Below are 12,798 nucleotides of genomic sequence, written 5' to 3'. Positions count from 1 at the left end.
TGTACAGTTCTGGGCACCATATTATAGGAAGGATGTGAGAGTGCAGAAGAGGTTTACAAAAATGGTTCCAGAGATGATCAGTTATGAAGATAGATTGGAGAGGTTGCGACTGTTCTCCTTGGAGAGAAGGCGGCTGAGAGGAGATTTGATAGAGATGTTCAAAATCATGAGGGGGCTGGACAAAGTAGATAGGGAGAAGCTGTTCCCACTTGTAAAAGGATCAAGAACGAGGGGGCACAAATTTAAAGTGATTTTGCCAAAGAATCAAATGTGACGTGAGAAAAAACTTTTTCACACAGTGGTTTGGGTCTGGAATGCACAGCCTGGAAATGTGGTGGAGACAGGTTTAATCAAGGCATTCAAGAGGACATTAGATGATTGTTTCTATTCAAATAATGTGCAAGGGTACGGGGAAAAGGCAGGGCAATGGCACTAGGTCATAATGCTCATTTGGAGAGCCACTGCAGACATGATGGGCCGAATGGCCTCCTTCTGTGCCGTTAAGATTCTGTGACTTCCAAGTTTTATGTCATTTACAAATTTTGATAGTCTTGATCTAATTGAATGGTGGAGCAGGCTTAAGAAGCTGCATGGCCCAATAGCCAGTTAATTTTTTTTTTTACTGGTGCTGGTTGAAGGAAAAATGTGCCAGGTAGGATATGAGTTGAAATCCTTGGATCTTTTCCAATAATGCCATGGGTTTTTTTTTAAATGTCTATCAGAACCATTGCAGTAAGTTGAAGGGACCTCGGTTTAAAGTCTCAATTAAAGGATAACATTCTGCCAGTGTAGCACATCTCCACTATTGTATTGAGTTCTCATCTTAGATTATGTACTCAAGTCCTGGTGTTGGGCTTGAACCCACATCTTTAATTTGGAGGCAGTGCAGTAAAGATGGAGACTGGTCACTTGATTTGATGAGTTGTCCATCAATCAATCAATGAGAGTCACTGGCTTTTTCACAGACTTGACAGCTCAGCAGCACTCATGATGCCATAAAAGCATTGGCTCATTTGGTCAACTGATGATGAAATGAGTCATATGGCCTAGCTGAAGCAATCATTTTTGAGCTTGTGGTCTAACAGTCACACTCTTCAGTTTTAGAAGACTATTTCTTCACATTGATTGAGGCTTTACATGATATTATAGATCATGCTCTTGCCCCTACAGCAAAGAAAATATATTTACTTATATCTGTTCTCTACAACTACAGCTTTCAGCTTTTCATAATCTTTTTAAGTTTTTGCCATCAAATCATAAGCAGCAATAATCACTCATGTTGCAAATATAGTTTTGAAAAGTAGATCCAGAGTGTTGTCACATCCTTAGAGTGATGTCAGAGGAGTAGGTGACCTGACCACAAAGGCTGCAACAGGTCTGAGGGTAGCAGTGCCAGTGCCTATGGGTCTGCAGCATGACAGGCAGATGGAGCAGAGGCTGCATAGAGACCAATCTCTGAGCAATGGCCTCTGCCACCTTGGAGCTGGAGTCCTCTGCTCCTTGACAGTGACAGCAGGCTTCCTGGCAGCCCAGCCAATGCACCCAGTATCTCAGTCTGCATGCCCATTTAACATTCTGCATGCCATTCCATCGAGATCTTCACTGGAGTTATCTGCAGCAGAATTCATTTGCCACCTCGTCCTCCTATGATCTGACAAACAGCCCATCTTTTTAATGTGGCCTGGTTGCAATGCCAATGTCTGAGCTGGTTGCTGCAAGGGTCACATCAAGTTGCAGGACCTTTCATTGGTGCTGTGCTGTTGTTCTCTTTCCTCTTCCTGGGAGGGAGGTGTCAGCTGTGGCTCAGTTCATAGCACCCTCGCCTTTGAATCAGAGGGTTGTGGGTTCATGTCCCACTCCCGGAAACCAAGAACTGTGATTGTACTCGAAAGAGTTGCAATCTGTGACTGTTGGTAACTCGAAAGCGTTTCCTCTTCCTGGGGGTCCTGTGGCTGGACAAATAGCAGTTTTTGGATGTTTGAAAGCTGCAACTCAGAAGGTTGTTGTGAAGGAAGGGGGTTGGGGTGGGAAGCAAGAGATCCATACTCACAACATTTTCAGCTTATGCATTATGGCAGATAGAAGGATTAAGGTTAGCTGGCAGTTGAGAAGGGGCCTAATACAGGAAGATGCTGTCATCCTCAATATTTTCAGTGATGTTGGATGCTGCGGGCCCCATTACCAAGATGCTGACAGTCACCTCTTTCATAGGGCTCAGGAGATACATGTATCCTTGTCATTGTTGGCTCTGTTCTGCTTCCTTTTTGTAGTGCACCACTTTGTCCTGCAAGAGAGGGAGGGTAGGGTGTCAGTGATTCTGCGCACTGTGTTTGGGTGATGTGCCCGTCAGAGTGAACATTTTGAGATATTTGGTGGCAGTGAGAGGTTGGTCTGAGGCAGCATCAGTAAATGCGTGAAGGTGAACTGGAGTTAGACGTTGATATGAGCAAGTGCAACTGAGTGAGTGATGGGGTATATATTGAGCAGTGTAAGAGTTGGTATTCTGGTGGGTAGAAAATGTCATGTGAAAATGCATTCACAGATGTTAACCATCTGAATTAGGTCATTTGACCTCTTGTAGTACTGGTGCCAGGTCCTTGGGTCCAACCACAGGAGTTGACCTACCTGGCCACATGCTCCAATGCCCTTCTCAGGGTGGTCCTTGAGGGTTTCCTGAACACCTGTCCACAGCACCTCTAATGCCACCAACACTGCACCCGTCACTCTGAATCCCTCTACCTTGGTGTTCAATTGGTAAGAACTGTAATTGTTGTATATTTTATCCAGCTTCACTTACAAGATAGACTTCCTTTCCAGAAAGAACAGGCTGCCTATCCCACATGGTCTGCACCAGCCCTGCTTGGGCCTCCTGTTGTGTGCAGCGCTTGATGGCAGCATGAGAAGAAGTGAGCAGCATAGGAGGCGCAGGAGATTGTGGTAAAATCATTCAGATGAGGCGGGTAGGCATTTTGTGTCTTACTCACCTTGATCTGAAAGGGCATGGGCATGCTGTGAAATACCTGGATCCAAAAATCGGAATGAATAAATTTTATGCCTATAACGCTTTGCACAATTTTTCCTGTATTATGGCAAGTAATGTGTAACATTGCAGTAAGTCAATTTTTTATTATTATGGTCTTAACTAACTTGTTTATCTTCACAGATGTCTAAATCTGGCAGGTTTCCTGACTGTAGAATAGAACCTATTATCTCAATTATAGATCCATGAAAATTGAATGCTCTAGGGCATGCCGAAGTGAATTCTTTTATAAATTCCACCTGACTAGAAAAGTGCTAACCGAACAGTTATCAGACAGTGGACTACGATAGGGCCAAAGGTAATAGATATACGCCAGAATAAGTATATCTAGGTAAAGATTGTTTCCCTAGTTTTGTTTAGTTAAGAAGTTATTTTCTATCAAACTGCACAGTATGCACATGATATATAGGCGGGGGAGCCTGTGTTTCAAATTATATTTTTAATACATATGCATACCAACAATCAAACTGGCACAGCCCCACCTCTTGTAACGGATCTGTTCATGCCAATGTAGGTTGTTTTCCTGATAAGAGGGATGATGTAAACTGTGGGGACTATAATGGAAAACAATGTGGGCAAGATTTTAACTTGCTCAAAACCCATTTACTTAGAGTTAAAATTGAGCCCATAATATAGTGTACTTAGTTTAGAAAGTTGTAACATTTCAGTCATGATGACATTAATGTACTGTATGCATTTCACTTGCACGTTAACCAGATTATGACCTTAAAATTGGATTGTAATGTACATAGGCACAAAACAAGGCCAAAGAAGTCCGATTTAGTGAGCCAACATCCAACACCAATATAGTGTTGGAAACACGTCCAAAACCATATGCTGCTAAGAATCCTAACTTGTTTTAGGCCACAAAACCGAAATTAGGTCAGATCTATTGCCTTCAGGATTATCAGGTCTACATGCAATCAAATCAGTGTTCCTTAAATGGACTGTAGGAACCCAACAACAAAGGTATTGTTTAAAAAACAAACTTGAATGTGGAGCAAAAAGGAGCAGAAGTGCTCCTTCCAGCTCCACATTAAAACTGTAGGCTATTTCTGGCCACCACTCGCTCCTTTCCTGATTGCCTCCTTCCACCTGACATACCTTAGATCATTAGCCAACATTCCCACAGGCCAATCCTTGTTGCACATTCACCACCACCAAGTTGCCTCTGGGGCAACAACTGGCAGCTGCAGTAACAAATGAGGCCGGCAGATCAATTTGCCATGGTTCTGCACATGCGCTTTTATAAACATGCATCGTGTGCTGCATCTGGATTACGCGCCAATGTGGCCACAATTCAACAACTAAGCCTCCATGTTCTGCTGTACATAGTGATTAAATATAAAATGGAAGTATTTTATTTTTAAGTTGAAATGTAACATTGCATTATTACTTTACCAAATAAATAATAAGCTATAATTAATGCTTAAGACTAACAACAAGTATAAACTACATAAAAAATGTATACAAAAGGTGTTAAAGATAGTCACTTACATATCATCATGTACACGATTTCTCCATTCTTCTCTTTTCATCTCCTCTCTGGCCTCTTTCTCCGACATGATTGATGTTGCCACCCGCAAGGTTGGCTCCAAAGGCTTGTAGCGTTGTTGCAATACTTCAGCAGTATCGCGGAAGGGACCCTGACAGGTACAGGATAAGGTAAATGTTTTATTGTCATGTTTTTTGACACATTATTGATGACTGAGGAACCTGCACGTCTGTGTAAGTGCTGCCAGCTTCTCTATTGTAAATTATTTATAAAAGTAATACCTTTTGATATACAGTTACAAAGAACATGAAAGTTGATAACATTTTGTTGATAGATGAGAATTCAAAAGTGTCCAGAGATGGAAAAGCAGTTTGATTTTGAAACTGTTAATCAATATTATATCGAGTTAAAATTCTTTGCAGAATATTGCACAATAAAAACTTGGAGTCAGTTGCTGTTGTTAACCCTTTGTAATTTACACCCTAATTCTGCTAAGTGTGTGTCTCACTTTCTCCCCTTAAGTGTCTCTCATCACTAAGCTACAACCATCATCAGAATCCCCATCAATGCCTCATCATGATGAGCCAGTAGATGGCATTAATCTAGGGAGATAAAATGGACAATGTCAGATTATCTTCCACACCAAAACTCAAAACAAGTTGGTGGATTTCATAGAATTATAGAAGCCATTCAGCCCAGGGTATCTTTACTGGCTCTTTGAAAAAGCAATTGTGCTTAGTCCCACACACCAACTTTTTGTCCCTAACCTTATAAATTCCTTAACTTCAAGTACCCTTATAAAACTATTTATGGAATCTACTTCCATGACTTGCTCAAGTATTCCAGATTCTTCTCAGTAAAAAAAATCTCAACTCCTTTCTGGATCTTTAGCCAATGATTTTGAATCTATGGGTGGAATTTAATGTCCTCCTCTGTGGTGAGTCTGATGGTGGAAGGGGGCATCTAATTAGGTGGGGAAGTGGCAGGTGGAGTTCCTGCCACCTTCTGGCCTCCACCCTGGTTAAGTCCATGGTGGGAAAGCCAGTGGACGGTCTTCCCGCCCTGTCGCCAATTGAGGGCCTTAAGAGGACTATTAGCGCCCACTTAAGGACCACGTCCTGCCACCGCTGGTATTAACCCAGCAGCAGGCTGGCAAGGGGAGGGGGTGGAGAGGAGGTCCGCCATGCAAGAAGCACACTAAGCAAACCTGTGCAGGGTTGCCTGTGCACTACAAGGGATAGGGAGGTCTCTCATTCAAAGGCACTCAGAGTCTGACTGAAAGACCTGACATCAGGAAGGGGAGGGAGTGGTGGTGGTGGTGGTGGTGGTGGTGGTGGTGGTGGGGGGGGGGGGGGGTGGAAGAGGGGGTAGAAAACCACTGAGAGCCAACTCCCTGCCCTTGCTGCTGACCCTACTCTCCTGTAACCCTCACCCTGCAATCCCCTCCAGCCGTCACTTACCTGTGCCTTTGGATCCAGCGACGATATGAGGCCTCGGGTAGGTGTTATACCAGCAGCAGCCACCACCTCCCCAGTGCGCCCTAGATCCTGGGGAATGCCTACCTGTCCAGTTAAGTGCCTGAGTGCCATTTAGTGTGGCAGGCTTTCCCTAAAAAAGGCAATGTGGGGCTCTTGCTGGCTGTCCAGCCAGTGAGTGAGCCCCCACCACCTCTATTAAATACCGCCCTATGGTCTTCGTGATTGACTCACTCGCCAGAGGGAAAGATTTTTCTCTATCAAAACCTAGGGCAATCATAATTTTTCCAATCTCTTCTTAAAACTGAAATTACTCATCACATTTAACATATTGGCAAACATCCTCTGTACCCTTTCTAAAGCCTTTGCATATTTCCTGAAGTGTAGTTCTCAGAATTGTCTACAGTATTACAGCTGAGACAATACAAATGATTTATAAAGTTCAAGCACAATCTCTTTTCCTTTTATATCCTACTTCTCTATTTATAAACCCAAGTAACCTTAATGCTTTCTTAACAGCTCATCAACTTGTTCTGTCACCTTTAAGGATTTGTGACCACCAAGATCTCTCTGCTCATCTGGACCTTTCAAAACCGTACCATTTATACGATACTGCCTTTTCATATTCCTCCTTCTCAGGTATATCACTTCACACTCCTCTGCACTGAAGTCCAATTGTCATGCTTTTGCCCATTGCACCATCCTCTGTCATCTTGAAACATATAATTATTATCTACTACACTGCCAAGTTTCAGATCATCTGCAAACTTTATAATGCTGTGCCCTGCACCTGAAGCTAGGTAATTTATAAAACTTGAAAAGAGCAACAGATGCAAAACTGAGCCTCAGGAAACACCACTCCAAACAATCCCCCAGTATGAAAAACATTCATCCACATCACACCCTGCTTCCTGTCACTGAGCTGATTTTGTATCTAAAACGTCATTTTCCCTTGAATTCCATGGGCTTCCATCCCTTAATAAGCCACCTGTATAGCACTTTTTGAATGCCTTCTCCAAGTCCATACACAGAAAACATCTTCTACATTGTCTCGATCAGCCTTCTATTACATCATCAAATAATTCAATCAAGCTAGTCAGATATTATTTGATTTAATAATCCCATGCTGGCTCTCTTCGATTAACCTGCGTTTTTCCGAATGAAAGTTTATTTTGCCCAGAATAATGGCTTCCAATAACTTCCCCACCAGTGATGTTAGGCTGACTGGCCTTAGTTTCCTGATTTCTCTCTCTTCCCTTTTCAGAACACTGGTATAACATTAGCAGCCCTTCAGTTCTCCAGCACTACTTCTGTACCCAATGATGATTGAAAGATTGTGACCAATGCCTCTGCTGTTTCTATTTTTGCATCTTTCAGCAACCTAGAATGCATTCCACCTGGACTAGGTGACTTACCAACTTCCAATAATGCCAATATTTTTAGTACGTCTTGTCCTCTATTATTCTCCTGTCCATAACTTCCCTCTCCTCTTTTAATGTAACCTTCACATCATCCACTTTCTTTGTGAAGACAGCTACAAAGTACTCATATAATACTTTAGCCATGTCATCTACCCACTACATTAAGATTTCCCTTTGGGTCCCTAACAGGCCCAACTTTTCCCCTAGACTTTATATGTATGTTTATAAAATGTTTATTTGTTTTAAGATCAAAAGAATTTGTTTTAATATGGCCTAATTTTTTCTCATGACCTCTCTTTGCCTCCCATCTTAATTTTTTCAATTCCCTCTTGTAGTTCCCATAATCTTTCTGGTTGTGAAATGAATTTTGCTTCTGGCATTTGTCAAAGCCTTCTTTTTCTGTTTTATTTTAACTTTTATCTCTTTTGTCTTTCAGACTTTGACTGATATACATCTTTCAATCTTGTATTCACAATATTTTGCTTAGAAGGGAATCTCGCCCATTTGTGCTAAAACTACCATATGTTTTCAATAAAATATATCTTTGCTTTGGCTATAGGTTTGAACGTACTACAAAGGTAAGGAACCCACAGTTAAATATTTGATTCCCAACCCTACAAGCACAACAAGTCTAAATGTTTTAATTTGTAGATCTGAATTGCTGAAGCGAACTTAAATGGCGGTCATACAAATCAATATATCAAACACACACAAAATGATAACAAGCTTTTTGTTGGTTACAGGCTGGAATATTAGGTGTGTGTCATTTTAACTAGGAGTCTGCCTTCCTACTCCAATAGGGATCCCCTGGTGACTCAGATATGGCAGACAATCTCTGATTGAATCACTGGACTGTGCTAGCCAGGCCAGATTGGAAGAGACAACAAAGAACTTGGACTTCACCCACTTAAGTCGGAAATGTTGGAGAGTCCTCAGCCCTTCAGAGCAACCCAGCGAACACTAATGCCTAATTACCTATCTGTAAATGCCAGGTAGCGATCCATCTCTTTCAGTTGGGAAAGACACCGCCAAAAAAAAAGTGTGAAGCAGCAAATCTGGAGTGAGTGGAGATCCTTCCATAGGCAGCACAACTCCAGATCTTGCCGTGGACCATTCACCACCCTGGAGCTGGACAAAGTACGACAAACGATCAAGCTGGGCACTACTGCTGGTTATGACAACATCCTCCCCATGTTCTGAAACACCTTGGCCCACGGCCCCGGTCCTGATTGGGCCCAATTTTTTAGTGGTCATATGCGAAGGAAGGCTGCAAAATTCTGCTGCATGTTTAAAGTCATCGGTCCCCCCAAAACTAGGCAAAGACCTAAAATTACTGTCAAAATACCAGCCAATATCCCTGCTATCAGTATGGTTCAAGGTAGTAGAGCACCTAATCCTACAGCGCGTCAATCCAGAAGTGCAGAACATCCTAAGTGCAGACCAAACAGGTTTTCGACAGGGAAGAAGCACGTGATCAGCTCCTCGTATTAACGACTTTCATTGAAAATGGTTTTCAAAGAAATCTCAAAACATGGGCAGTTTTCCTTGACCTCACTGCAGGGCATGGAACATTGACCTATTTGTCAAAATATCAAGAGTTCTCCCTCCCTGGGTTACTGACATCATTGAACCAGGACTGATGGTTCAGGGTGCATATGGGTGACAAGACTAGTGCCTGGAGGAAACAGATGAATGGGCTACCTCAGCGGTCTGTCTTAGCCCCAATCCTATTCAACTTGTACACCAACGACTTACCCTAAGCCTGGTCCCAGATGTTTATCTATGCAGATGACATCTGTTGTGGCATACAGGCTCAGGCTTTCCCTGTGCCGGAAGATGCACTAAACGACAATATTGCAAAGCCGGTCAATTACTTCTAGACATGGTGCCTAAAACCAAACACCAATAAAAAAAAGTATTTAGCATAATTCACCTTTACAATGCCAGTGCTAAAAAGGAACTGATCATCACCCTTACGGCCAGAGGCTAAAGAACAATCCACACCTTGTTTATCAAGGCAGTTCCCTTGACAGAACCCTCACACACCAACAGCACCTCTTCAAGACAACAGAAAAAATTAAAACCTGCAGCAACTTCAAGTAAAAGGCTGATATTTCATGGGGATCACAGAACAAGACCCCAAGGACCTCTGCTCTTGCCATCACATATTCAACTGCAGAATACTGCGCTCCAATATGGTACTGATCTTCCCACACCAAACTTATCGATGTGCAACTCAACTCAACAATGCGCATCATCACAGGTACTCTGACCAACTCCCCTGATTCCCAGTCCTGAGCAACATTGCCCACCTACCCCCCCCCCACCGCCACATCAGGAGGGTAATTGCACCAGATAAGCTACTGTACATAGAACCAACCCAAGCCTGCGCTTATTCAATGACATCCTTAACTCACCAGCCATACACCTTCTGTCAAGCCACCCCATATGGTTAAACCCATCACGCCATGGAGTAACAGCTAATAACCTATGCAGGAGGATTGGCAGGAGAAAGCATCCAACAAAATCATTCGCTCACCATAGGCCCCATTGCTCGTGCACATGGCTTTGATCTCACAAGGTGAGAGTAGGCCTTCCTAAACCATTTCCAGACTGACCAAGGCCTCCATGCAGCCACCCAACATCAGTTGGGTCACCAAGACCATTCAGACTGCAGCCGTGGTGAAGTCCAAACAATGACTCACATTGTTGAGTGTTCACTGGCTAAATTTGAAGGCAAGCTTTAAGAACTCCATCTAGCCACTGGTGAGGCTACTGCTTGGCTCTGTGATATGCACATGCTAAATAAATACATTTTAACTTGCTTACTTTAGTTGGGAAACTTGATCAAACATGGTCAAAATGGATAGGGGAGAGTAAAAACAGAACTTCTCCCAAGTGCACTTGTTGGAAATGTGCCTCATGCTGACTGACCAGGATTAAGCATCGACAAATTTCAGTAGCTAAGAGAGTCATGGGGTAAGTAAATGAAAGGAATAAAGAGAAAACTGAGAAATAAGTATTAAATGCTCAATATTTTCAGACACTACAATTTTGAAAGCATTTACAATACCTTATCATTAGGAAAAATGAAGAACACTACAATTTTCTATATTGTTATGATCCCCAAAATCAACAAACCACAAGAACCAAATTTACCAAATGACCCCAATGAAAGAACCAATGAACAAGACTTCACCTTTATGACTTTTTTACTTTATCAACCCAAAATCAATATAAGTTAAACATAATTATGGTCAATATAAATCATAAATTACACATTAAATAGCAGATACAACAAAGATAGAGCTCTCAGATTTAATCAAGCAGTCCACTCAGCAGATATGACACCAATTTCAGCCTCCAAGTCCTTCAAAGCTCTGGTCTTACACAGGTGGAAATCCAGCTCCTTTCCTTCAAGGATTTAGCCATTGAGTCTCATCAGACAGCAGCTCCCATTCAACCCAGGTTCCAGGGGTACAATCTTCAACAAAGTGGCACACTTCTCCAGAACTTTGTCAGCTCTGATCCCATTGGTTTGGGTTGCATCGATCCACCAGAATCACCTTTATCTAAACGGTAAGCAACGACCTTGTGCAATGTATGGTTGATTCTGGTCATTCAATTATTTCAAAGAAACAGAAACAGCAGCAGCAACTTTGTATTTGCTTATCACTGTTCCTGGATCTAACCATCAGGTTCACCTCTTCAGCTTCTTCTCTCCCCCAAAACCTGGTCACATGGGACTGTTTTGTACTCCATGCCTGGTCATAGGACTGCTGGTTTTTGTACCCCTTTTCCTCCACACAGGTGTGCAAGCACAGGACTGTGAATTTTATAAACACTGCCTTCCAAACTAGTCCTCCAGGAGGAGCCTAAGCAACCTGCTCAATCTTCAATGTCAATGTCATCAAGCCCATGTACCTCAGTGTGGAGGCTACAACACTCAAAGAACCCAGCATGGTGCAAAATGTTAAAATGGCTTCCAAACCTCGATATGCCCCCAACTCTTGACATCAGGCAGCATCCAGCAATTCTCCATCAAACATTGAACTGACAATCCTCCGTTTAATGGGAAATTCCTGCAAGCCACCATTGCAAACGCATGTGCACATCTCTGTTCCTGAGTTGCTGCCGGAATCCTTGGATTGCATCATAATATACACTATTTTGAAATTCCAAAATCATTTTGCTTTTTGAACAGAGAATAGTCATAAATAAAGTCATTAAAATAGTTGAATATGGTGTGCAGGCTGTACATAGTCATTCCATACTGAGCTTGTGCTCCCAGCCACATTAGTTACTGCATCTGTTGATTGCACAGGATGCCCACCCGAAGCAGACGTTGGCCCAATGTCTATGCAGATCAAGATGGAGGAGGCAGGAAAATGCCTATTTCAGGTCCCTTTATGATATTGGATTGGAGCTGACCGAAACATGGGCTGTGCATGCAGCAGTCAGTTTTCTCAAATGAACATCAGCCAAACCAGCAACCTTTAAAGGGGATCACTGAAGGTTACCACCAAAATAATAAGTATGCTTTTATTTAGTTGCCTGAATGGGGAATCAGAAGGTATGTTCGTCCTGGCTCCACTTTAAAACTATGACCCACTGCTCGCCACCATCCACCCCCACCCTCTTGATCCCCTCCTAGCTCTCCCTTCCCAAGTAGGTTCACTGCTGGTATTCCCACCAGTTGATTTTTTTACGTTCCACACGATCGACACATCTCCAGAATGCAGATCACCTTCTGATGCTGCAAGAGGTCCAATTTCACATGATCCTCTTGTACATCAGTTTCAGCATTTTGTAGTTGCTACTGCATTAATGCCCAAAGTCCAGTGTGAACAGATTTCAAGGCCATCGACTCTAATTTGCGAAGACGAGCGCTGAACCTCTCTTTAAATATATAGTTTGGTTTGGATTATGATCAAAAATAATTAAGAAAATAGCAAAACCTACAAAGAACTCAAAGGTGTACATTTATCTTGGTTTCAGCCCACGTTCTCATTCATTATTGCTTTATATAATGTGTAAACGTTAATACTAATATGATATTTAATGGCAATATGCTGTCTGTTTAAATTAATCTCTTCATATTATCCTAAACCCAGTTCAGATTAATTTTTCATGTATTCTCCATTAGCTTTCATGGTTCTGATTAACCAATAATCCTTCTCTATTCTTTAATCACTGTTGCAGTGAGCTAAATACTGGTTGGATGATCAGTCGTGTTGGAAAAGGCACTGTTAAATGACTTTTAATACAGTTTTGCTTTGCCATGAAGAAATTATGTTAATTATTTTACTTTTTGGGGTCAAAAGTAGATAATCTTTATAAATATACATTTTAGTGGGCAATTTAATG

At 42.2% G+C, this 12,798-nt stretch overlaps 1 protein-coding gene across 1 annotated transcript in view; it reads right to left on the bottom strand.

The window, feature by feature from the left end:
* Nucleotides 1–12,798, bottom strand: part of spata17 (spermatogenesis associated 17) — a 375,661-nt gene that overhangs the window by 291,103 nt on the left and 71,760 nt on the right. Inside the window, exon 8 of the mRNA XM_078557087.1 lies at nt 4,538–4,686. Within this exon, the coding sequence (XP_078413213.1) occupies nt 4,538–4,686 (149 nt within the window). The remainder of the gene's footprint in view (nt 1–4,537; nt 4,687–12,798) is intronic.

Source organism: Cetorhinus maximus, chromosome 14 (assembly GCF_964194155.1).
Source record: "Cetorhinus maximus chromosome 14, sCetMax3.hap1.1, whole genome shotgun sequence".
Classification (NCBI taxonomy): Eukaryota; Metazoa; Chordata; class Chondrichthyes; order Lamniformes; family Cetorhinidae; genus Cetorhinus; species Cetorhinus maximus.
Note: the sequence above shows the minus strand (reverse complement) of the source record. Positions and strands in the feature narration are given on the sequence as shown.